Source organism: Fomitopsis serialis (assembly GCF_022376445.1).
Source record: "Fomitopsis serialis strain Sig1Antser10 chromosome Unknown B0H18scaffold_12, whole genome shotgun sequence".
NCBI lineage: Eukaryota > Fungi > Basidiomycota > Agaricomycetes > Polyporales > Fomitopsidaceae > Fomitopsis > Fomitopsis serialis.
Genome location: NW_025954972.1, coordinates 374,375 through 392,894, shown reverse-complemented (window position 1 = coordinate 392,894; position 18,520 = coordinate 374,375). Strand labels below are relative to the sequence as shown.

General features: G+C 55.8%; 7 protein-coding genes and 2 non-coding genes across 9 annotated transcripts; 2 read left to right on the top strand and 7 right to left on the bottom strand.

The window, feature by feature from the left end:
• Window positions 1-179: 179 nt before the first annotated feature.
• Window positions 180-1,446, bottom strand: B0H18DRAFT_70083 (uncharacterized protein). Its single transcript, XM_048039207.1, has 2 exons — window positions 495-1,446; window positions 180-424 (listed from the first exon to the last, which is right to left on the bottom strand). Exons 1-2 carry the CDS (start codon window positions 1,332-1,334, stop codon window positions 233-235), a joined length of 1,032 nt encoding a protein of 343 aa, XP_047896965.1. The 5' UTR covers window positions 1,335-1,446; the 3' UTR covers window positions 180-232.
• A 318-nt stretch (window positions 1,447-1,764) lies between these two features.
• On the bottom strand, window positions 1,765-2,707 carry B0H18DRAFT_1116156 (uncharacterized protein; the record flags this gene model as incomplete). The annotated part of the gene is made up of 3 exons (XM_048033376.1): window positions 1,765-2,083; window positions 2,143-2,254; window positions 2,386-2,707. The coding sequence occupies 3 exons, from the start codon at window positions 2,705-2,707 to the stop codon at window positions 1,765-1,767; spliced, it is 753 nt and encodes a 250-aa protein (XP_047896964.1).
• A 2,879-nt stretch (window positions 2,708-5,586) lies between these two features.
• B0H18DRAFT_70048 (uncharacterized protein) lies at window positions 5,587-7,425 on the bottom strand. The gene is made up of 8 exons (XM_048039206.1): window positions 7,090-7,425; window positions 6,900-7,027; window positions 6,780-6,845; window positions 6,597-6,722; window positions 6,421-6,534; window positions 6,272-6,366; window positions 5,935-6,218; window positions 5,587-5,887 (listed from the first exon to the last, which is right to left on the bottom strand). The coding sequence occupies exons 1-8, from the start codon at window positions 7,301-7,303 to the stop codon at window positions 5,718-5,720; spliced, it is 1,197 nt and encodes a 398-aa protein (XP_047896963.1). The 5' UTR covers window positions 7,304-7,425; the 3' UTR covers window positions 5,587-5,717.
• Window positions 7,426-7,612: 187 nt separating this feature from the next.
• B0H18DRAFT_988571 (uncharacterized protein) lies at window positions 7,613-9,340 on the bottom strand. Its single transcript, XM_048044916.1, has 5 exons — window positions 8,970-9,340; window positions 8,727-8,921; window positions 8,498-8,614; window positions 8,134-8,445; window positions 7,613-8,042 (listed from the first exon to the last, which is right to left on the bottom strand). The coding sequence occupies exons 1-5, from the start codon at window positions 9,327-9,329 to the stop codon at window positions 7,797-7,799; spliced, it is 1,230 nt and encodes a 409-aa protein (XP_047896962.1). The 5' UTR covers window positions 9,330-9,340; the 3' UTR covers window positions 7,613-7,796.
• Window positions 9,341-9,754: 414 nt separating this feature from the next.
• B0H18DRAFT_t55 lies at window positions 9,755-9,854 on the bottom strand. The gene has a single exon. It is a non-coding gene; the product is annotated as a tRNA-Pro (tRNA).
• Window positions 9,855-10,163: 309 nt separating this feature from the next.
• On the top strand, window positions 10,164-12,012 carry B0H18DRAFT_69963 (uncharacterized protein). Its single transcript, XM_048039205.1, has 3 exons — window positions 10,164-10,491; window positions 10,548-10,815; window positions 10,876-12,012. The coding sequence occupies exons 1-3, from the start codon at window positions 10,426-10,428 to the stop codon at window positions 11,676-11,678; spliced, it is 1,137 nt and encodes a 378-aa protein (XP_047896961.1). The 5' UTR covers window positions 10,164-10,425; the 3' UTR covers window positions 11,679-12,012.
• A 319-nt stretch (window positions 12,013-12,331) lies between these two features.
• B0H18DRAFT_1116152 (uncharacterized protein) lies at window positions 12,332-12,703 on the bottom strand (the record flags this gene model as incomplete). The annotated part of the gene is made up of 3 exons (XM_048033375.1): window positions 12,332-12,441; window positions 12,498-12,611; window positions 12,667-12,703. 3 exons carry the CDS (start codon window positions 12,701-12,703, stop codon window positions 12,332-12,334), a joined length of 261 nt encoding a protein of 86 aa, XP_047896960.1.
• A 1,744-nt stretch (window positions 12,704-14,447) lies between these two features.
• Window positions 14,448-16,700, bottom strand: B0H18DRAFT_988550 (uncharacterized protein). Its single transcript, XM_048044915.1, has 6 exons — window positions 16,354-16,700; window positions 16,115-16,303; window positions 15,511-16,054; window positions 15,003-15,461; window positions 14,676-14,952; window positions 14,448-14,613 (listed from the first exon to the last, which is right to left on the bottom strand). The coding sequence occupies exons 1-5, from the start codon at window positions 16,480-16,482 to the stop codon at window positions 14,744-14,746; spliced, it is 1,530 nt and encodes a 509-aa protein (XP_047896959.1). The 5' UTR covers window positions 16,483-16,700; the 3' UTR covers window positions 14,448-14,613; window positions 14,676-14,743.
• A 1,528-nt stretch (window positions 16,701-18,228) lies between these two features.
• Window positions 18,229-18,333, top strand: B0H18DRAFT_t56. Its single transcript has one exon. It is a non-coding gene; the product is annotated as a tRNA-Leu (tRNA).
• Window positions 18,334-18,520: the final 187 nt, after the last annotated feature.

Here is an 18,520-nt window from a genome sequence, read left to right as displayed (position 1 = left end):
CACTCGATCTTTTTCTGTCTCGCTCGCACCCTCATCTCGTCTCTAGACCGTGACCTTGACTGCGGAGAAGCGCAAGGCCTCAAAGGATACTGCTCAAAATGCCAAAAAACCAAAGGTCAACACGGGAAAGCCCATCATCATCAAGGTGCGCGCATATACCCACTTTCTCGTTACTGTTACGCATCTCGCGACCAGGACTCGGACGACGAGTCCTTAGATTCGTCGGAAGAGTCTAGTGACGATGATTTCGTCCCCCCAAAGGACGCGGAGATGTCCGATGATGATGTTCCAAAGAACGTAGCAGTAAGTTACTCGGTATTGCCCAGCATATATCCACATTGACACCTCTGGAGACGTCCGATGACGATGTTCCAAAGACCGCAGCAGCTTCCAAAAAGTCCGCTGCCAAGCGCATGCAGGCCGCCTTCGCGAAGAACGGGGATGTTGCAGAGCAGGTAAGTGACACCGCGCATGAGTACGAACAGCCCATTCACCTCTACTAGGCCCTTGCCTTTGAAGGCTTTCGCTTCGGCGTTCACACCACAAACTGGCAGAGGACGGCGGCGGTGGCTGACATCGCCTTCAAGCACGTGCGGCTCCAGTCGCAGCTCCGCTACGACTCCTTGGCGGCTGAAGCAATACAAAGCAAGGCCTGGAAAGACTACTACACTGGCTCCAGATACGCCCGGAAGCTGGGCGAAGAGATGCCTCGTCCACAACTCCCTCCGCCTGCGGAAGGGCCTCTGCCGACTGTCTACCTCCCCGACCTTGCGGACATTCTGGACTCTATGGGACCCTATGCGTCTACGTGGTTCGATCTCGGTGCGAACAAGTCTCCAAATGATCCCACTCTCACTGCAACTTCTGCTCGCTACCTCGGTGCCACGTCTTTCGGTGGCGAAGGGTCTCATGTCGTAGCTGGCGCCGACAACTCTCCCTCTGGTTCTGGCAGCGCCAACGCCTCTGGGTCGGGCAGCACCATGAATGGGAAGGGTAAAGCCCGCGCACGCGACGACTAGATGCTCGTCATCGTCTTTAGATGTCCTTTCTTTCTCTTTGCTGTGTCCTTGCTCGAATGGACCTTGTAATCCCTCGTACTCCTCCAGTGATCGTTCCGTTCCTGCTGTTTCTCGTGGTCGGACTCCAATGATACCCGTGGTTCTCATGTGTAATATACAATCATGGTCTGCTCGAAAAAGCCAGACTACCCTTCTCAGACCTACGACACCCGTTCTCTCGTCCGTCGCCGACATTTGCTGCCCAAAGATGTACTGCACTCTATGCATATAATGCACCCTTCTCGCTCCTCGCAATGGGACGCCTTGGCAGGGCATATACGACCCGCGGGCAGCCTCGGCTTCGCCCTGCTATGGCATGTCTGCATCTGCCTGCTGTAATGACCGACAGCCGGTTTATTCGTGTGAGTCGAGAGCAAGGTGCTGATGCTCCAAGTTGTCGGCGCGCGGGGTCGCCGCAGTTGACGGTGTAGAGGCGAGTGCGTGCGACAGAAAAAACGATGAGTTACAAGGGAGACGAGATGAAAAGAGAGCAAAAGATTGATGTCAACGACGAGCAGAGGAGAGCTTGCTCGGCGTAGAGTCACACCTCACCGACGACTCACACCCAAGATCAGCGCCACGCGTAGTACTTTATGCACACAGTTCTTCCATCCTGTAGACAGAAGACGACATCAATTCACAGTTGACTCGGAGTACTGTACAGGACTACGCAGAATCTGATTCGTTCTCTTCTTCGTTCTTCGGGTCATTGGGTATACGAGGGGCTCAGTTCGCGCGTCAGTTCGCGCGTCTCGGGTCTGGCGGGGCTGTCGCCCATGCCGTTGAGGAACGTGGCGCCGAGGTCGTCTACCTCCTTCACCTTGAGTTGCTGGAGATGAGCATGGAGGTCGGGCGGGGCGTAGTGGAGGTCGTAGCACCGCTTGGCTTCGTCCACCTTGGTCTTGAGCTCGTCCATCTTCTGGCAGACATTCTGGATCTCTTCGCCGCGCGCCTTCTCCGCCTCATGTTGCACCTGGAGGGGCTGAAGTTTGGTCTTGACGTGAGGTAGTGGTGGGCGAGGGTCGCTGCTTAAATGCCAGTGAGAGCACCATCGAGGATACGAACACCATGGTGCACCTCGTACTTGTCACGAATCCACGGAGGGATCGTCTCAGGAACGGACGGCTCGTTGACGAGCATCTGCGCGAACTGCCGCTCGAGCGCCGGGTCCTTCTCGATGGATTGCCTATACTCAGCTAGGGTCATCGCGCCGGTGCACCGAAGCTTGCCACGCGCGAGGAGGAGGCTTGAACAGGTTCGCAGCGTCCATGCCGCCGCCCTCCGCGCCGGGGCCAGGAGGTGGAGCTCGTCGATAAGAGGGTGGTACTTGTGCCCTCCTGGGCGGCCTTCTCGACTTCGTTGAGGACGGCCTTGACGCGGTCTTCGTACTCGCTCATGAACTTCGCACCGACCATGAACGCACCCATGTCGAGCGAGTAGAGGCGGCCGAGGAGCGAAGCGGGTACGTCGTGGTTGAAGATATGCTGCGCGAGACCTTCTGCGATGGCGGACGTTCCAAAACCGGGCTCACCAATGAGGATGGGGCTTGAACCTCGCAGAGTACTGACAGGAGTGCAAGGGAGGATGCCTTCACGCATGCCGTCCGAGTCGAGGATGTGCTGGGAGGATGAGTTATAAGGCGTCAACATGCGTAGTCGGTACAAGAGTAACCTTTGCCGTATCCGAGCTTGATCTGGAGTGGCTGCGCCCACATTGTCAGGCTCTGTGCTTAGAATTCATTAGTTAAAGCGGGATCATGAGGCGACGAGAATAGAGTGCCCGTTCGAAACGCATGGACACACCTTGATCTGCAAATCTCTCCGACTCATCACAGCTCCCTTGCACCCGCCCTCCTCTCGCCCTTCTTTGCGCTTCCCCGCCTCCCCGCTTGCTTGCCCTCTCACCCCCGCCCACTTCAATTATTCACTCGCCCTCGCGCCCGACCTCGGTCACACCTTCGCCCGTTCTCGCACGTTCACCAGTGCGCTTGCCCTCGCCCTCGCCTGTACCCTCACCCGCGGTCTACTCGCTGGCTGCGAATGCACACAGGGCATTCGCCCGGCGTGCTCGCCGTCGCCGTGTGCGTCGCGGTGCCGTGGCCCGGCATCGTCCATCACCGTTGACTCGTCCTCGTTGCCATCCTGAGGCAGTCAAGTGGAGGCCATCGCAGTTGATGCACTCCTAGTACGCGCCCTGGTTGTTGTAGACCTAGATGTTGTATCGGTAGATCATCGAGCCGACCTTGACGATGATGTCGAGATCGCTAACGTGGCGCGCAGAGTTCGAAGAGGTTGAAGTTCCCATCTGTCGAGCAGGTTGCGATTCGGATGAGGACATCATGAGGTCTGGCTAGTGGCGAGAAAAGCGCCTAGTAGACTCACATTTGGGGTGTGTGCAGGGTTGCCGGGGAGGGCGGGTGCGCGGAGATGAAGACGGCAGTGACGAGCTCAGCGATCAGGCTCAAGGATGTGATGGAGGTCGACAGAGGTCAACTCGCGGGCGGCGAGAACCAAGGGTGCGACACAAAGTCGAGAGCTCAAGCGCTCACAAGCGTCAAGCACTGCCACGGGTGCGACACCCTTCCTCATGCTGTACTGTCAGTAGATCCTATGTGAGGGTCCTGGAAATTCACATACACACATTATATACATACTGCTAGACGTCTGACGTGAATTCAGAGCTTAGAGAATGATGCCCCATGCACAATGCCCGCGTCAACACCATGCATTGGGCGCTCCTCATCGCACCCATGTGTGCCAGTACTTTACACAGTTCTTTCATCCTGTAGACAGAATATCAATTCACAGTTGACTCGGAATACTGTACAGGACTACGCGGAATCTGATTCGTTCTCTTCTTCGTTCTTTGGGTCATTGGGTATACTAGGGGCTCAGAACGGAGCCAGTGTCATAGCGGAAAGCGACAAGAAGTGGGCCACGCTTAAGGAGCCCATGGCTGCCGTGAAGGAGTCTCTGTTCTGGAGTATCGGGAGAGGATTGTCGAGCCGTTGCGCGGCCGGATAGGGCGTCGACTGCAGAAGCGCTGCCCTGCATTCACTGACATACTCCTGCAGCGTCGCCTTTGGCGGCACTAGATCATTCGAATGGTCCCGTCGCTGCGACGGTTATTGAGTCGGGCAGCATCGCAAACCTACTGATGCACTTACCACTCGCTTCCGAGAGACGACTTGAAGACGTTCATCACCCGCATGGATCTTGGATGTGTACACGTGCTTATGAAGTCCACCCTTCGTATACCTGAGGCAGGCGAAGCTATGATTCGCAAGCACAAGATTTTTAAAGGCCAACTCACTTTCGGAACTTCTTGCGATCAGCTCGACATAACAGGCAGCCACCCGCCGACCATCGATCTTTGGCAGTTCGCCAAGTTTCTCCTGACTTCCAGAATCTCTGAATCTGGCGTGGGACGGTGTGGTAGTCCTTGCTACAGCAGGTAATCAGTTATTAGTGCAGTTATTAGCGAGGCTCATCTCTACAAGGCTGGGCAGATCTCACGCACATGTGTCGCCGTAGGTGCGAGGGGAACCACAATTTTCCCTTGATGTCTGCCTTGGTCGTTAGGTCGTTTTTGCAATCAATGCATTTCTGGCGTAGATTTCGCTTCTCGATGCTCATGACCATCCTATGAAGTCATCAGTGTTTCTCACAGATCATTGCGACGATACCACTCACTCGCAATACGATGCTGCCATGACACGCAAGGGCACAGCCTCGAGTTCGTTTGTTTGAGCCTCTTCAAGCTGCCCTCGCCCAATGACTGACATGTCGATGAACTCGTCAGCCTCCAGGTGGCTCGGCATCTCTGGAAGAGGTGCTTCTTCATCCGAGTCGGTGATTACGGTGGCATCTACACAGGGAACACGACAGTTAGGCCCCACATATCATCGGTGGCATGTCAATACACTCACTGTGCCGGGAGAGAGCGACCTGGAGTAGGGGAGATTCCTTTTCAAGAGCAGCTGCCTTCGCAACTCTCTCCGCTGTCGTCTGGCCCTGGACTTCAGTAGGCAGGACCGGTGCTTGGTTCTTTTCCCACTCGAGCTTGGCCGCCGCAGTTAACCGCTCCTCGATTTGGCGTCGCTTCCTAGTCCGACTAGATGACAGGGAGCTACCAAGCTTGCTGTACTTTTTCCAGATCTCACCAAGCCGATCCTTGTCAGGATGTGCAGCAATGCGTTCGGCCACCGTGCCTGCCCGGCCATTAGTATGCACTCTACCAATGGCCTCTTCTATTGTTGCCAGCATCCCATCATGGTCCTGGTACCTCTGGTGGCGCACAGGTTCAGCCATCCAATTGCGATACTCATCGGACTCGTCAATCTGATCAGATGTGACCTTCGGCGGCCCAGACACGGCAGCCTGACGACAAAATCATTTCAGCGACTGTTGGCGTGATCTCGGACGAAAGAGTACCTTCGCCGGCGTCGACCTCGACTTCTGTGGGAGAGCACTGGCAGGAACCTCAACAGAAGAACTGGGTTCTCCTGGGTGGTATAGATGGCTGAAATCTGCAGGTGTCATTATCACGACGTTTTCGTGGAGGGCAGGCTGCCTGGACCAGTTGAGGTGCTTGCGCGAGGCGATGGCCTCGCCCGATCGCACGCCAACGAGGTCTTTTCCGGCGACGCTTTCGAGATAGTTATTCCGCTTTTGCGTAAAATGAGCACAGTAGGTAGGTAGATACATGCATTAAACTCACTAAAACCTCGCCCGGTGTATGGCCCATCGCTTGCTGAGTCTCCTCCTCGCCAAATGCGTCCATCATGTCCGCGGCAAAGTCTCTTCGGAAGTTGTAGAGGCGAGCATCCTCTACATGGGAATGAGTAGTGGTCACAGTGCTTCGCGGCAAGACGTACTGAAGCCACACTGCCCTGCGAATCTTGCAAATATCTCTTGCATGGCCGATGATCGCATGGGCTCGCCTTCCACCACCCCTCCTTGGCCGTTTTTGCCTTTGCATATCAGGGGATGGTTCTTGTACTCGGGCCGGACGTTGAGTTGAAATGTTTCATCGTCACAAACAGCCTGCCATGTTGAGTGGTAGAGCATCCCTCGCATGAACAGGTTCATGACGATGAGCAGTGTCACATCGAACACGACGTTCATCGGAGACGTGACAGGCCGCAGCATGACCACGATCCTGATGATCATCAGCCAGTCTGTCGATCAGAATGTATGCGGTGTGCGACCTACCTTTTGCCCTCACCGATTGAGTATCCCTTCAGCACATTGATATGCAACTGGATGTTCCATTGCATATAGCCTACCCGTGTGATCTGGTGAAGGTCCTATTGTGCAGTAGAGATTGAGCATGTGTTCATATGAGGTATTGAGCAACACACCCTGATTTTCATGTAAAATCCGTTGGACTCGGACGACGCATACGTCGCCCCGATGGACCCTGGTCGGCAGCCTGTGACGAAACACAACTTCCATGTGATGTCAGTCTGGTTTGCCTAGCTCGAGATTGCTGTCTTAGTCGCAAATCCAATGCCACAGCCAATGAGGGAAATCACACCCAAAGGGGGTCAGTTGCCTGTGCATACAGGCGTTCCGTGAGTATGCGTAACTCCAGCCTCCCGAAACCCTCTTGGAGAGGTAGGTGCCGATCCATTTCAAGCTCTCTTTGGAGGAAGGTGATGTGCTATGACATACCCACTTAGGTCACCTCGGAATCTGCACTACGAGGGTTACGACTCACTTGGTAAAGGCGGGCAAAGAGCCCTTGGGAGAGGAGCATTGCTCCCTTAGGATGAAACTTGTAGATCTAGGTTTGTGAACATTCACGCAACTTCCTCGAGTTGCTTGGCTAGGTACATACGAGATATACAACGACATCCTTCCACTGGCGAAGTGTGGAGTACGTAATCCTCTGGTGGCCATTGCGCCTACGCTGAGTCGACGGGTTGGCGTACTTTGCACGGAGTGAGAGAAAGCGTTCGAAATAGACTGCATACATGATGGTTAGTAGGGATCGGGCGATACATATTTGACTTGGTAATGCAACGCACGGCCAATGTCCTCCATAGTCCAAAAATCGTCTGCAGTAATGTCGTACATCTCTTTGACGAACTCCTCAATCCATCTTTTGACGTTAGCTCGGCGAAGTTGCAGGGACTCCGAGACAGTTGAAAATGTTGAAGATTTCTCGGATGCCTCGGCCGCCCAGCGCAGTGCGGCTGGCTTGTCAGCGATGTTCCCGAGCCAGTTCCTCGACGACGACATGATAGCGCCGTGGATTGGAGGGCTTACGCGGCGACCGGAGGAAAGCAATGGTGGTCAAGAGCAAGATGCATTGCGGAAGAGCGACGGGCAATGCACGCGAGCAGCGGGCGGGCACGTATGACGTCAGACTGCGGCATGCGCGCGACGGCGCAGACCACACTTGCTACTGAGGTCGCAGTGGCAGCGTCGGCGCCACACGGAGCAGTGCGCCGCCCTCGGCCGCCTCCTGCGCCGACGCGACCGCGGCTTCCCCCACAACCACCCGACCTCGCAGGAGGATGCTCCCGTTGTCTCAACCGATACGCAAGAACCGCAGCGGAGCAAGTTGTGGACACACACGCGTGACGTGCCGAGTTGCGCAACCACCCAAGAAAGGAGAACCAGCTAACTGGTGTTTCATCGAACACGGGTGTGCACGGGTCCACCGATACACTGCCAATGACTGTACACACAAAGACTATACAGCAGCACTAGAGGGCACTAGAGGGTCGGTCTACAGCAGAGTCGGCGGGTGGTCCTGCACGAAGCGCTTGACATGGACGCCGATGTCGTCACCCCCGAGGATCGTCACGATGTGTATGAGAGCGCGGCGAGCATCCGACTGCGACGGCAGATCGGCAGGCTCTGCTTTCCGGACGACCGACAACAGGCTGTCGAGAACAGGGACGAAGAGGCGAGAGCGGCCGCGTACAAGCCCGTTCACTTCCCACGTCGGATCGAGGAGTACACCGAAGCCGAACTGTAGCGGAGGCAACCGTTATCAGCATGCGGCCGGGGAGTTCAATGTTGCCAGTGAGATGTGGGAGGTGAAACCCGAACAGGGAGCTTACCATATTGTAAAGCCTAAGGAGGCGGTTGCGGGCGGTGACGGTGTGCCGGGCACTGTTGCGCCACCGTTTAAAGGGCTCCTCGAGTTCTCGCAGTTTGACTTTGATAGCGTTCTCTGTGATACCTTGAAACTCGTCAACGAAGGCTGGATCTTCGATAAATGCAGTCTTGTAGAAGTCGCTGATCCACTTCTTTCCCCCGGGCAACGCGCCGCGATCCTGCCAGTCCAGGGCGAACTTGATTGTTTCAATCTGCCGGAGGACGAATACGACACAGTTGTTCGCACGGTTTCCCATGTCTGCAGACGTGAGAGCCTGAAGAATATGTAAGTGAAGCGTCTGCGAACTGCCAGGGACTCTTGAGTACCTTGTGGCGCATCTCAAGGCGCTGGGTGATACTCTCGACACCATCGTGAGCAGCAGAAGCAACAACGATGCTAGCGGTGCTGACGATGTTATCGGCGAGATGTTCCAATACTCCCGCCTACAAGTGGCATGGTCAGGTATATGATGCCGGCGTAACACGCGCATATAGGCACTCGGCACGAATAACGCGCAATATACACGACACCCCCTATAGGCGGACATGAGCTTACCCAGTCATGCAATGACGCATGTGGCAGGCCTGCCAAGAGGGACGCAAGCGCGATGTCTTCGAGGTCAGCGACCTTGCCTTTGGGACGATCTCCAACTAGCATGTCTGCGACCTCAGCGAGAGACAGCGGGTCGGCGGCCAGACATTGCGATATCTTTGCTACGCGGAAAGCGACAGTGTTCTGCTTTGCAGCTATCTGAATGGCCGTGTCAGAAGGCTTTTGGGGACCGAAAGAGCCGCATACAGTCGATCTTCCTTTCTCAGTGCGGTTCTCGTCTTCGTCTTCATCCTCATCTGCGTCCTCGTCTGTCTCCCGAGCCCCTCCCCTCTTTTCGCCTTCGCCGTCGGGTTCATCCTGAGACTGTTCATCTTCTTCGGCGTCACCAGATGGATCCAAACGGTGCGCGCGCGAAGTTCCTCCGTGCCTGTGCCCAGTGGGTCCGCCCAGATTCTCCACAAGAACAGTTTGGATGGAGGAAAGTTGATCGCAGACCGTTGAAGCGAGCCGACGTGAGCGCGGAGAGGCATTGGGCGACAAGGGTGAGACCCGCGAGCACAGAGGCTGTATGGCGTTAAGATACTTTTGAATTTCTTGTAGCTCCATGGTGGTTGCAGACTCAGGCTCTCCATTTCGGCGCGCGCCCCGGGAGCCACAATATTGGAGCGTGTGAACTTTAGTCCAGATATTGACGATACGCTGAACCTCTCGAAATGCCCCTGCTCGCGCGTCTGCGTTGAGCAGTGTCAAGCGCCCGCGTGGTGGCGCACGACCGCAGCGATGGTACTCACCTCCTGCCGGAAGCACGCATTGCCGACAATATTTCCGTACACGGAATGCGTGTTTTCGGTGCAATGAACATATCTAGCAAGTTTCGATTCTTAATCTTCGTCGCTGAGAGCTGGACGTGTGCTAAGGCCGCGCACTCACGCGTCACACTCGGTGACAAGCGGTGACTGAATCACACCCGTGTTACACTCGCGCTCGCTCTTACGAGCAAGGGAAGTTAGTATTCTGATTAAAAAACTACCGGGCCCAACCGAGAATTGAACTCGGGACCACGCACACATTAAGTCCAGACCGGACTGGGAAACTCCCGAAGCGCGTATCATACGACTAGACCATTGGGCCAGCAGAAAATCTCACACGCCGGTCACAATAGGTCATAATATGCACATCTTGCATTGCACCGCGGTAAGTTCTTGCAGCGTCGTGATGACAGAACTAAGAAACGGACATGTTGGACCTCGCGCATGTGAGTTACGTTTTAAGTCCAAATATAGACTTGGCGGTCGAAAACCCCGAAGCGCGAATCATACGACTAGACCATTGGGCCACTGCGGATTTAACCAAACTAATGGTTATCACCACAATACGCAAGGCTTAACCCAGTTCCACTGTCAGAATTAAATATTCTCAGAATGTAAGTAAGTCAACTCTGCGGCCTGCCACATGCGACCATCGTCATCGGCGTCGCTGGAGGCGATGGCAGAGCTACCGTCTACACCGCAGACTGCTGTCTTCCATGTGGACCACAAGCGGCGCAAGATCACCCCAGAACGAGCAAAGGCCAACTACGTCCGTACACAGCTGTTTGACTGCGGTTGTTGCTCGCTAACTGAAAGCTGATATACTCTCGTATGTCCTCGACTTGCTTGGGCATGGCTGCATCCACCAATACCATCTATTTCGTCTTGTGTGTATGCAGCTTTGTGGGCAACTTCGATTGCGGCTGCAATATGCCAAGCTCAAAGTCGAACATGGATGGGTGAGTCCACTGGGCCCGCTGAGCCACTGCGTCAGGGACTCATGTACCTCCTTTAGCAACGACAAACACTGAATGAAGTTGAGAATTTGTACTTCCGTCACACACACAAAAGTCGGCCCCACACAACACCAATGCCCGGTGGACGACGTTCGGCGGCCTCGACTTCAGTTCGCTATACACCAAACACACTGTTCCCAATCAACGAGTATCGTCACGACCACGATACCGCTTCAGAGCAGAACGCTCAGCATCAGCATGATGGTGAGAGGTCTTACTTGGAACCAGCCGTTGGGAGCGGGTCGGTTTCAATTGGTATCGACGAAGGTGCGTGTTCTGCTCACGACATTCAAGTCAAATGACAACTCAGACTCGGTGCTTCCGCAGTCGCTCCATCTACACAAAAGATCATTTCTTCCCCAACACCTCCTGCGGAGACACAGGTGTCACCTACCGCTCACGTTCAGCGACCTCACAGCGTACAAAGCGGACCCGACTCGGGAACGCTCGAGCAAGCTGCGGCGTCGATGTTCAGCCCACCCCAGCCCGTTGTAGCTGAACACACCGCGTACCAAGTTAGCACTGCCGGAATGGCTGCGCCGACAGTGCCAGATGCGGCTTCACATCCGCCGTCCAACGGAGTCATACCCGAACACGTCCAGTTCGCCCACATGCCCTATAGCAGGAGCGAGCCCAGCTTTTATCAACCGAGTCAAGACTCGTTCTACCCTGCCCAGACTCCATCCTTCCAGTTCGAATTCCATTACCATACCCCACATCCTATGGCCCCGCCACCACCACATGACTACTCTCAACCACAGCTGCCACCGCCACACGTACCACCTCAGACCCCACCAGAGTCTCCTCAATCACACCGTCCCCAACAAGGCACTTTCCGCCCCATCGCGCCGGCGACCCAGCCCGCGCAGGCATCCGCTCCTGCAAACCCGACCCTCACGTACGACGCGTTCTGGTCGTCGCATTCGTCGTCCACGCAGTACCGACACGTCCTGTTCAACTCCTCGGGATCGCCGTACCAGAGCGCGGGCGTGCCCACTGCCAACGGCCGGCCCGCTTATGGTGGTACGAACGGTTTCCCCGCTGGCGGGATACCTGTCTCTGCGCCGATGCCGACTTCCGGTCTGTCTGACGTCGCGGCGATCCATGCGGCCCCGACACGAGACGCATAAAGCTTTGATCTATACGAGACGACATCTAACTTATATCTGCAGATTGCTTTCGCGCATATATGCTATCGTTCAGTCTAATGCTTAGCAACCTTCACGCATGGTCACTTACTCTGTATCATCTCATCTGCCATCGACGCCTGCCTTTGTATACCAACGAATAATCTCTTCGGTGTCATATAGGCGTTGCTCGCGTAACGCCTTCCATCTCATCTCGAATCGTCAAAAGCGTCGCGCAACTTCCGTTATCTAAGTGCCGTTGTGTGCTCTCCGCGTCATATGCTGCTCTGCATTTGCCGTCCAGACGGAGGCGGCGGAGAGCTGCCTTAACACTGTGAGTCCCCCGTCCGTTGTCCGACTTTGTGTCCTCAGCAGCATCGGGCAGTTCAGAAGTCTAACCTACAATCTATATGAATACAGTGGTGCCGTCAGCGGGTTGCTGAGCTTATCCGACTGTGACACATGCGAGTACGTGAGGTACTACATAAGCCGGTCATCAGACGGTGAGCTTTGGGGACTACAGGCACGATGTATTGTCACGAGAATACATCGTTCAAGATCGCTCTGACAACAGCTGTAAGCATTCAGGCCGGTGATACTATGGAAAACGTGAGCAGCGTTCCTCAGAGTCTGCTGTATCCGAGCGAACACTCACATCACTGCCCCTGGAGCTTCTTGATGACTTGTAGATACGCTACGTGTGCGGCGGCCTCCCTCGCATCATCTCTACTGTTGCCACCGCCGCTCCCAAATTCGATGCCATTGACTGTGAGGCCCAGTCGTGAGCATCTCGCCTTCGGCTCAACACGAAATAACACTTACTCCTGACAATCGCGGTCCAAGGACCCTGATGACCGTGGGCGGGGATATCCTCCCACGCCAGTGGTCCAAGAGCTTTGTTGCTCTGCCACACGTTGTTCAGCTCCATCCTCCAGTCTGCACGAGTAGTGTCAGTACTCTGCGATGCGCTTTCAAGTTGGAGGATACTTACGCGACGTACGGACGGTGTTGTTCTGGTTCGTATCCATGTCGTCGGGTGTGTTGTGCGTGTGCTAGTTGCTTCCTCTGCGCCGTTGAGGAGTTCGCTGACCATCCTGCAGTCGCCTTCAGGATTTATACGACTGGATGTAGGCATTCCGTGGCGCTCCAGGACACCTGCAGGCTCGTTGAATTTGTGAATGTCGTACTTGCATATTTGTCGGGAGTCCGAGGCGCGGAACAAGGCCGTTTAGTCTGTTCTCCGAGACGAAGCTAAGTTGTGACAAGGTCTCCACACGTAGATAAGACGTGAGCAGCCATTAGTGGCAGGCCAATCCGCCGGCTGTCCTGTGACACTCATAGAAACCCATCCACGCACGTCAAATTAGACCCGCATGTCTGCTCGTCCCGTTGTAGCTGCCGAGCGGTGTTTTCGATTTATGTCCTCTCACCCTGCCCGTTCGCATGCCGTGGCCAATACTTGCATGTGGCTGGCCATGACAGATGAAGGAAGCTGCCATCACAAACATCCGGCGGGTCTCCTAGTTAGCGAGAGAGAATGGTACAAGCCTATTGAGGATTAAGCCCGTCAGCGTCATGCCATTAAACTCTGCAGCTTTGCCAATCATAGGTACCAATGCCTCTCCCGACAAATGCCGCTGAAATGTTAATGCATAGACTGGGACAAGCTCAGCCGCGGGCTCCCTTCGATCCCAAGCCAGGTGTCGCGGGTTTGTTGTAGACGCAGTATCAAGAGCCATGTTTAGCATCCTACCGAGGTACTATATCGATAGGTGGCGTACAGCAATACTATCTCCGCTTCTGGAGAGCACACGGAGACGGCCGCAAAAGGGCATCCCCACGGCGATGTGAATGCATCCGTGACCTACGCCTGTGCGTAACTGTTCTGCCGAGTGTCATGAATGTAGCTGGAAGCTATGCCACAACGCACCTTATTACTATATCCGCTCGAATGCCGCGATAACTTCCGCGAAGCGTTGGATGATGCCAAGTGGTGGCCAGGATCTGCATGTGGCCGAGTAAGTACATCAAGCGAAGGCCGACTCGGACCCACAGTCACTGTAGAGTTCGGTGGACCCATTGGTTGCCGGTATTAAACGTTAATCACTGGCAAGTAATCTGGTGAGCGGACGTCCCGAGAGGCGTCACGACTATTACAAGCTGTGACTAGGTAGACCTTTGGTGACCGCCCGACTGCTCGGGGGCAACTCGTGGGTCGTTCTCTGCGATCAAAGGAACGCCAAGCAAGCACCTTGAACGGCTACCCGGTAAGTACATACACAATGATGTAGACAACCCGGGGACGCGTGAACTCACCGGCGCATCTATCATTGTGTGGCTTGTGTGGCTCGAGAGGCCTGAGCTTCGATATCGGCGACCAGACTTGAAGACATTCGGCTTCTTGCGGAAGCCCGATAGGCACGCATGGCCAATTAATGAGTGGCTTCCGCCACCTCTTCGCGGACGCCACTTGAGGTTGCGTGCCTATCTGGTTACAGATAAGTAGCAGATGAGGTTGTTGAGATTGACGCGAAGGATCCATCCATGCAAGGAAGCAGCTAGTGGGCTAAGTCGACGCGTCTGTGGCGGTGGCACCGTGGCTCTTAACGTTAACTTACTATATCGGGCAGCTGCCACCGCGTTAGATCCCAGAGGCCAACATGTCTTGCGAGAACCGTTGAGATGCTCACGAGCAGTGTTCTGGATGGAGAGCACAAGAAACAGAGCGCGATCCACTGGCAGTATCCCTCAAGTGCTCCCGGGCCCAACGTCTAGAGGGTTTCAACACTCCATTGCTATAAATGCTAATGTAATGTTTAACTCCAAATAACGGCTGTGTAGGGCTCGTATACGTCGCGTCGCGTCGTGTCGCGCCCGCATTCCACACCCCACACCCGATATCCAACACAAAGGCAAGGCGAGACGAGACGAGACGAAGCTATCGATACAGTGACATGAGAACCAACGGCATCCAGTGCGAGAATAATCACAGATTCGTACTCAGGTCATTAATCATTTCCCCATCCACCCGGGGAGAGGGGCTCCGTATCCAACGTCGACCCCAACACTCAGTTGCCGCTCCCGGTGACGCCGCCCGTCGCGCCCGTGTTCGCGATGCGCGCGGCCGCGTCCGCCTGGGTCGTGCACGTGATGCTCGTGCCTGCGCTCTTCACGAGCGGGAGCGCGAAGCAGCTCAGGCTCGCCCCGCAGCTCTGCGTGACGTACTGGCCGCCCACGCACTGCGCGAAGTCCGCGCCGACGCACGCCTCCGAGCCCTCTGCGGCGGGGTTAGTGCGGGGAAAGACGTGCGAACGCGGAGGGACGTACCGGTGCAGGTGGAGCTGGCGGTGAGGCTCGCGAACTGCGCGTTCTGCTGCTGCGCCTGCTGGCCGTTCGAGAGCTGGAAGCCGCTGCCGGAGGATGTTGCGGTGGCAGCAGCCGAGGACGCCACGGCCGCGACCGCTACCTCCGTGTTCGCAGCCGGCGCGGCGGGGGCAACCGCAGAAGCAGATGTAACAGCCGAGGACTCCGCGCCCGCGCCAGACGAAGACGACGACGACGACGAAGAGGAGCCGGAGCCGGAGCCAGAGCCAGTGACACCGCCTGTAGCACCCGTGTTGGCGATGCGGCTCTCCGCGTCGGACTGGGTCGTGCAGGTGATGGAGGTACCGGCCTTGTTGACAAGCGGCAGAGCGAAGCAGCTCAGGCTGGAGCCACAGCTCTGCATGACGTACGCGCCGCTGACGCACTGCGCGAACTGGCCGTCGACGCACGCGTCGCTGCCCTCTGCGACGATGTTAGTGGGGTGCGTGCATGCACGATGGACGCGACGTACCATCGCAGGTGTTGTTCGCGGTAAGCGAGGCGAACTGCGCGTTCTGCTGCTGGGCTTGCTGGCCGTTGGAGAGGAGGAAACTGGAGCCGCTCGAGGAAGAGGACGAAGCGGTCGCAGTGGCGGACGCGCCAGAGCCAGAGCCAGAGCCCGCGGAAGTGGCAACTGCAGCGGCGGATGTTGCGGCGACAGAGGTCGCAACGCTAGTATCCGCCGCAGATGAAGCGGCGGCGGCGGTCGACGCGACGGCAGACGCGGAGGCCGAGCCCGAGCCACTGGAAGAGCCGCTGAAGGAGCCACTGCCAGGGCTGCTGACGAGGTCGGAGAGCTGCTCGCCGTCGGGAACGGGGCCGCTGGGGTTCGCGGGGCAAGAGCCTGCAGGGGAGACGGCGCTGGTCATGCCAAAGGGAATAGTACCGGCCGAGCCAGCAGCGAGGCCGCCGACGAAGGTGCTCTCGTCCGCGCCCTGGAACTGGCACTGGAAGAGTCCGTCCAGCTCGGCGTTCTTGGGCGCACTCTGGCAGTAAGGCACAGCCTGGGAGGTGGGCTGCGGTGTCCTCGTGATGAGCACGGAGGCTGATCGGAGAGGCAGACGGATGATACTTACCGTGTTGCGGGGCTGCTGCGCAAAGATCTGGGCGAACTTGATCATGTCTGCGTCGCTGTTGAGTTGCTTGGCGAGGTCGATCATGGTGTCAGCGGCATTCTGTTGACCGCAGGGATCAGCAGCAGCCAAGAGGTTACCAAACGCGTTGACGGCGATGGTGTTGCATTGGGCACCTCCACCGGCAGCGTCCTGTGCCTCTGATCAGTGGCGGCCGCAAGTCATTACATCGGGAAACATACACAAGCTGCCTCCCATTTCGTAGTAGAGGCGGAGATGGTCTGGGCGATGCGCTTCTCCAGCGGGAACCCGTGAACGTTAACGGTGACGGAGACGAGAGCGACGAGAAGGGGGCTGAAGATGCGGGCCATGGCGAGACACGTTATGCGTCACGTTTAGTATGAAAGAATGTGCAGTGCTTGACTAGTAGTAAAAATGTCAGTGTCGGACTTGGACGCTGAGGGTGGCCAAAAAGAGTGAAGCCGAGAGAAACAGTGGCGAGCGCAGCTCGAGGGCGTGCAACGCGACGTCGGGAAAGGAGAGGGAGGGAGGGAGAGTGTATGTGAGGAGGGCCAGGAGAAGGGACGTGCCTTTATATACGGCATTGTGGGTTTGCATATAGCGAGCACGCGGTGATGCAGTGGCCATGTGGGTGCCAAAGCGCGAACGGAGGAGCCACATGAAGACAATGGCAACAAGGCGGGAGCGTGAGGCCATTGTTGCTGCCGGTCGCCACGCGACCATCTAAAAGGAGTGGGACGAGGGTGGTGCTGTGGCGCGCGTAACTCGCGTGGCTTTTCGCGTACGCCCACGAGAAACGCACATGGAGCGCACATGGCGTCCACGTTCGCCGCGTGGCCTCATGTGGCGCACCCTCCTCCCATAAGCTCCCGGCGTCTTCCGCCCGCGGGCGCCTGCGCGAGCCAGCCCGAGGTGTCCCCGAGGTGGAATTTCGCGAAGTGCCGGGAAAAATGAGTAGAAGAAAATACATACAGTGTACACATAGGTGCATAAATGGGAAGCCTGAGTGATGGGAAGAAAAATCACAACTCAGTGCTGGGAAATAGGTCATCTCAGTGCCGGGAAATTAGCACTGAAAGACCACAAAGGAAATGCAATGGGAAAGATTGAGTAGGGAAATGTGTGCCTAAAATCAATGTTAATGGCAAGCATGAGTAACAGGAAAATTGAGCAATGTCAGGACTCAGTACTGGGAAAACTTGAACAGGGCATCTCAGTCCCAGGGAAAATAGTGTGGATTAGCACAGAGAGAACAGTATATAGGTTCCTCCTGGGAAGTAGAAATTAAATATGAGAAAAAATCAATATTGGGAAAACAGGACACCTCAGTAACGGGAAATAATGGGAAGGCACATTTCACTGGCAATAATGGGAGTAAGTACCAGGAAAACACACCTCAGTGTTGGGAAAACAGTAGAAATTAGACCAGGGAAATGAGATATCAATCCCGGGAAAACAGGAAATCTCAGTGCTGGGAAAACAGGACACATCAATACTGGGAAATAATGGGAAAACAGTGGTAATATCAAACAATTGCCCTGCAGCAGATTATGGACATCAAGAATACAAAAATATGGAACAAAGTGTACTGCAGGCCGGGAAATATTGAATAAAAATGTAACCACAAGAGCAACACACAGCATTGAATGAATCAGATATGGGCTGGCATTGCCCAAGCATGTAATCTTAAGAGTAACATGAAGCAGTGAATGAAAGATTGCTGCCAGACCTGTGGCGAAGCCCAGGTCTGGCAGGCTCAAGCATGTAATTGTAGGAGTAACATGGAGCACAGAATGAAAGAACCGCCGCCAGACCTGTGGCGAAGCCCAGGTCTGGCATGCATTAACATTGTAATCTTATGGGTGACATGAAGCAGTGAATGAAAGAACCGCCCCGTCAACCCGTGGCGAAGCCACGGGTTGGCGACGCTCGTTGTGCTCCTGTGGGGCCGCAGTCTGGGAGGCGGTCCCGCGATCCCGTCTGCGCCGCCACAATCGATCGTCCTTGTAAACACAGCGTACAAATCGCCCAGAAGGGAACAATAGCTCCGGTGGACGCCGCGCTAGTTATTACGTTTTTTGCAGCCATCACATCATGGTGAGGTGGCCGAGTGGTCTAAGGCGCCAGACTAAGGCGATCCAATCCTTGTTGCTTACGTAATCTGGTCCTCCGGGGCGCGAGTTCGAATCTCGCCCTCATCATTGTTTTGCCAATTGTCACAATAGTCGCCTCGTACAGCAATTCATGGCTCTCAAGGGACATAATTCGCTAATGCGTGGCGAGACAGGGCGAGACACAGAGTGTCGACGCTGCACGGGGAACTAAGCGTGTGCCATGGAATGGATTCTTCGATCGCGCGGCGTTGATCATTTCATACCTCCTAGCACC

What these genes read in the sequence shown, in the direction of transcription:
- B0H18DRAFT_70048 (XM_048039206.1), bottom strand. Translation starts at nt 7,303, where the DNA reads ATGTCGTCGTCGAGGAACTGGCTCGGGAACATCGCTGACAAGCCAGCC. An exon ending in AGGATGTCGTTGTATATCTC is followed by an intron (nt 6,846 to 6,899) that starts GTATGTACCTAG and finishes TCACAAACCTAG; the next exon opens with ATCTACAAGTTTCATCCTAA. An exon ending in AGGCAACTGACCCCCTTTGG is followed by an intron (nt 6,535 to 6,596) that starts GTGTGATTTCCC and finishes ATCTCGAGCTAG; the next exon opens with GCAAACCAGACTGACATCAC.
- B0H18DRAFT_69963 (XM_048039205.1), top strand. Translation starts at nt 10,426, where the DNA reads ATGCAGCTTTGTGGGCAACTTCGATTGCGGCTGCAATATGCCAAGCTC. An exon ending in TCAAAGTCGAACATGGATGG is followed by an intron (nt 10,492 to 10,547) that starts GTGAGTCCACTG and finishes TACCTCCTTTAG; the next exon opens with CAACGACAAACACTGAATGA. An exon ending in TTCAATTGGTATCGACGAAG is followed by an intron (nt 10,816 to 10,875) that starts GTGCGTGTTCTG and finishes GTGCTTCCGCAG; the next exon opens with TCGCTCCATCTACACAAAAG.
- B0H18DRAFT_988571 (XM_048044916.1), bottom strand. Translation starts at nt 9,329, where the DNA reads ATGGAGCTACAAGAAATTCAAAAGTATCTTAACGCCATACAGCCTCTG. An exon ending in CTGAGAAAGGAAGATCGACT is followed by an intron (nt 8,922 to 8,969) that starts GTATGCGGCTCT and finishes ACGGCCATTCAG; the next exon opens with ATAGCTGCAAAGCAGAACAC. An exon ending in TCCTTAGGCTTTACAATATG is followed by an intron (nt 8,043 to 8,133) that starts GTAAGCTCCCTG and finishes CCTCCGCTACAG; the next exon opens with TTCGGCTTCGGTGTACTCCT.
- B0H18DRAFT_988550 (XM_048044915.1), bottom strand. Translation starts at nt 16,482, where the DNA reads ATGGCCCGCATCTTCAGCCCCCTTCTCGTCGCTCTCGTCTCCGTCACC. An exon ending in CGCAGCAGCCCCGCAACACG is followed by an intron (nt 16,055 to 16,114) that starts GTAAGTATCATC and finishes AGGACACCGCAG; the next exon opens with CCCACCTCCCAGGCTGTGCC. An exon ending in CGCCAGCTCCACCTGCACCG is followed by an intron (nt 14,953 to 15,002) that starts GTACGTCCCTCC and finishes ACCCCGCCGCAG; the next exon opens with AGGGCTCGGAGGCGTGCGTC.
- B0H18DRAFT_70083 (XM_048039207.1), bottom strand. Translation starts at nt 1,334, where the DNA reads ATGCCCTGCCAAGGCGTCCCATTGCGAGGAGCGAGAAGGGTGCATTAT. An exon ending in AAGGCAAGGGCCTAGTAGAG is followed by an intron (nt 425 to 494) that starts GTGAATGGGCTG and finishes TTCTTCGCGAAG; the next exon opens with GCGGCCTGCATGCGCTTGGC.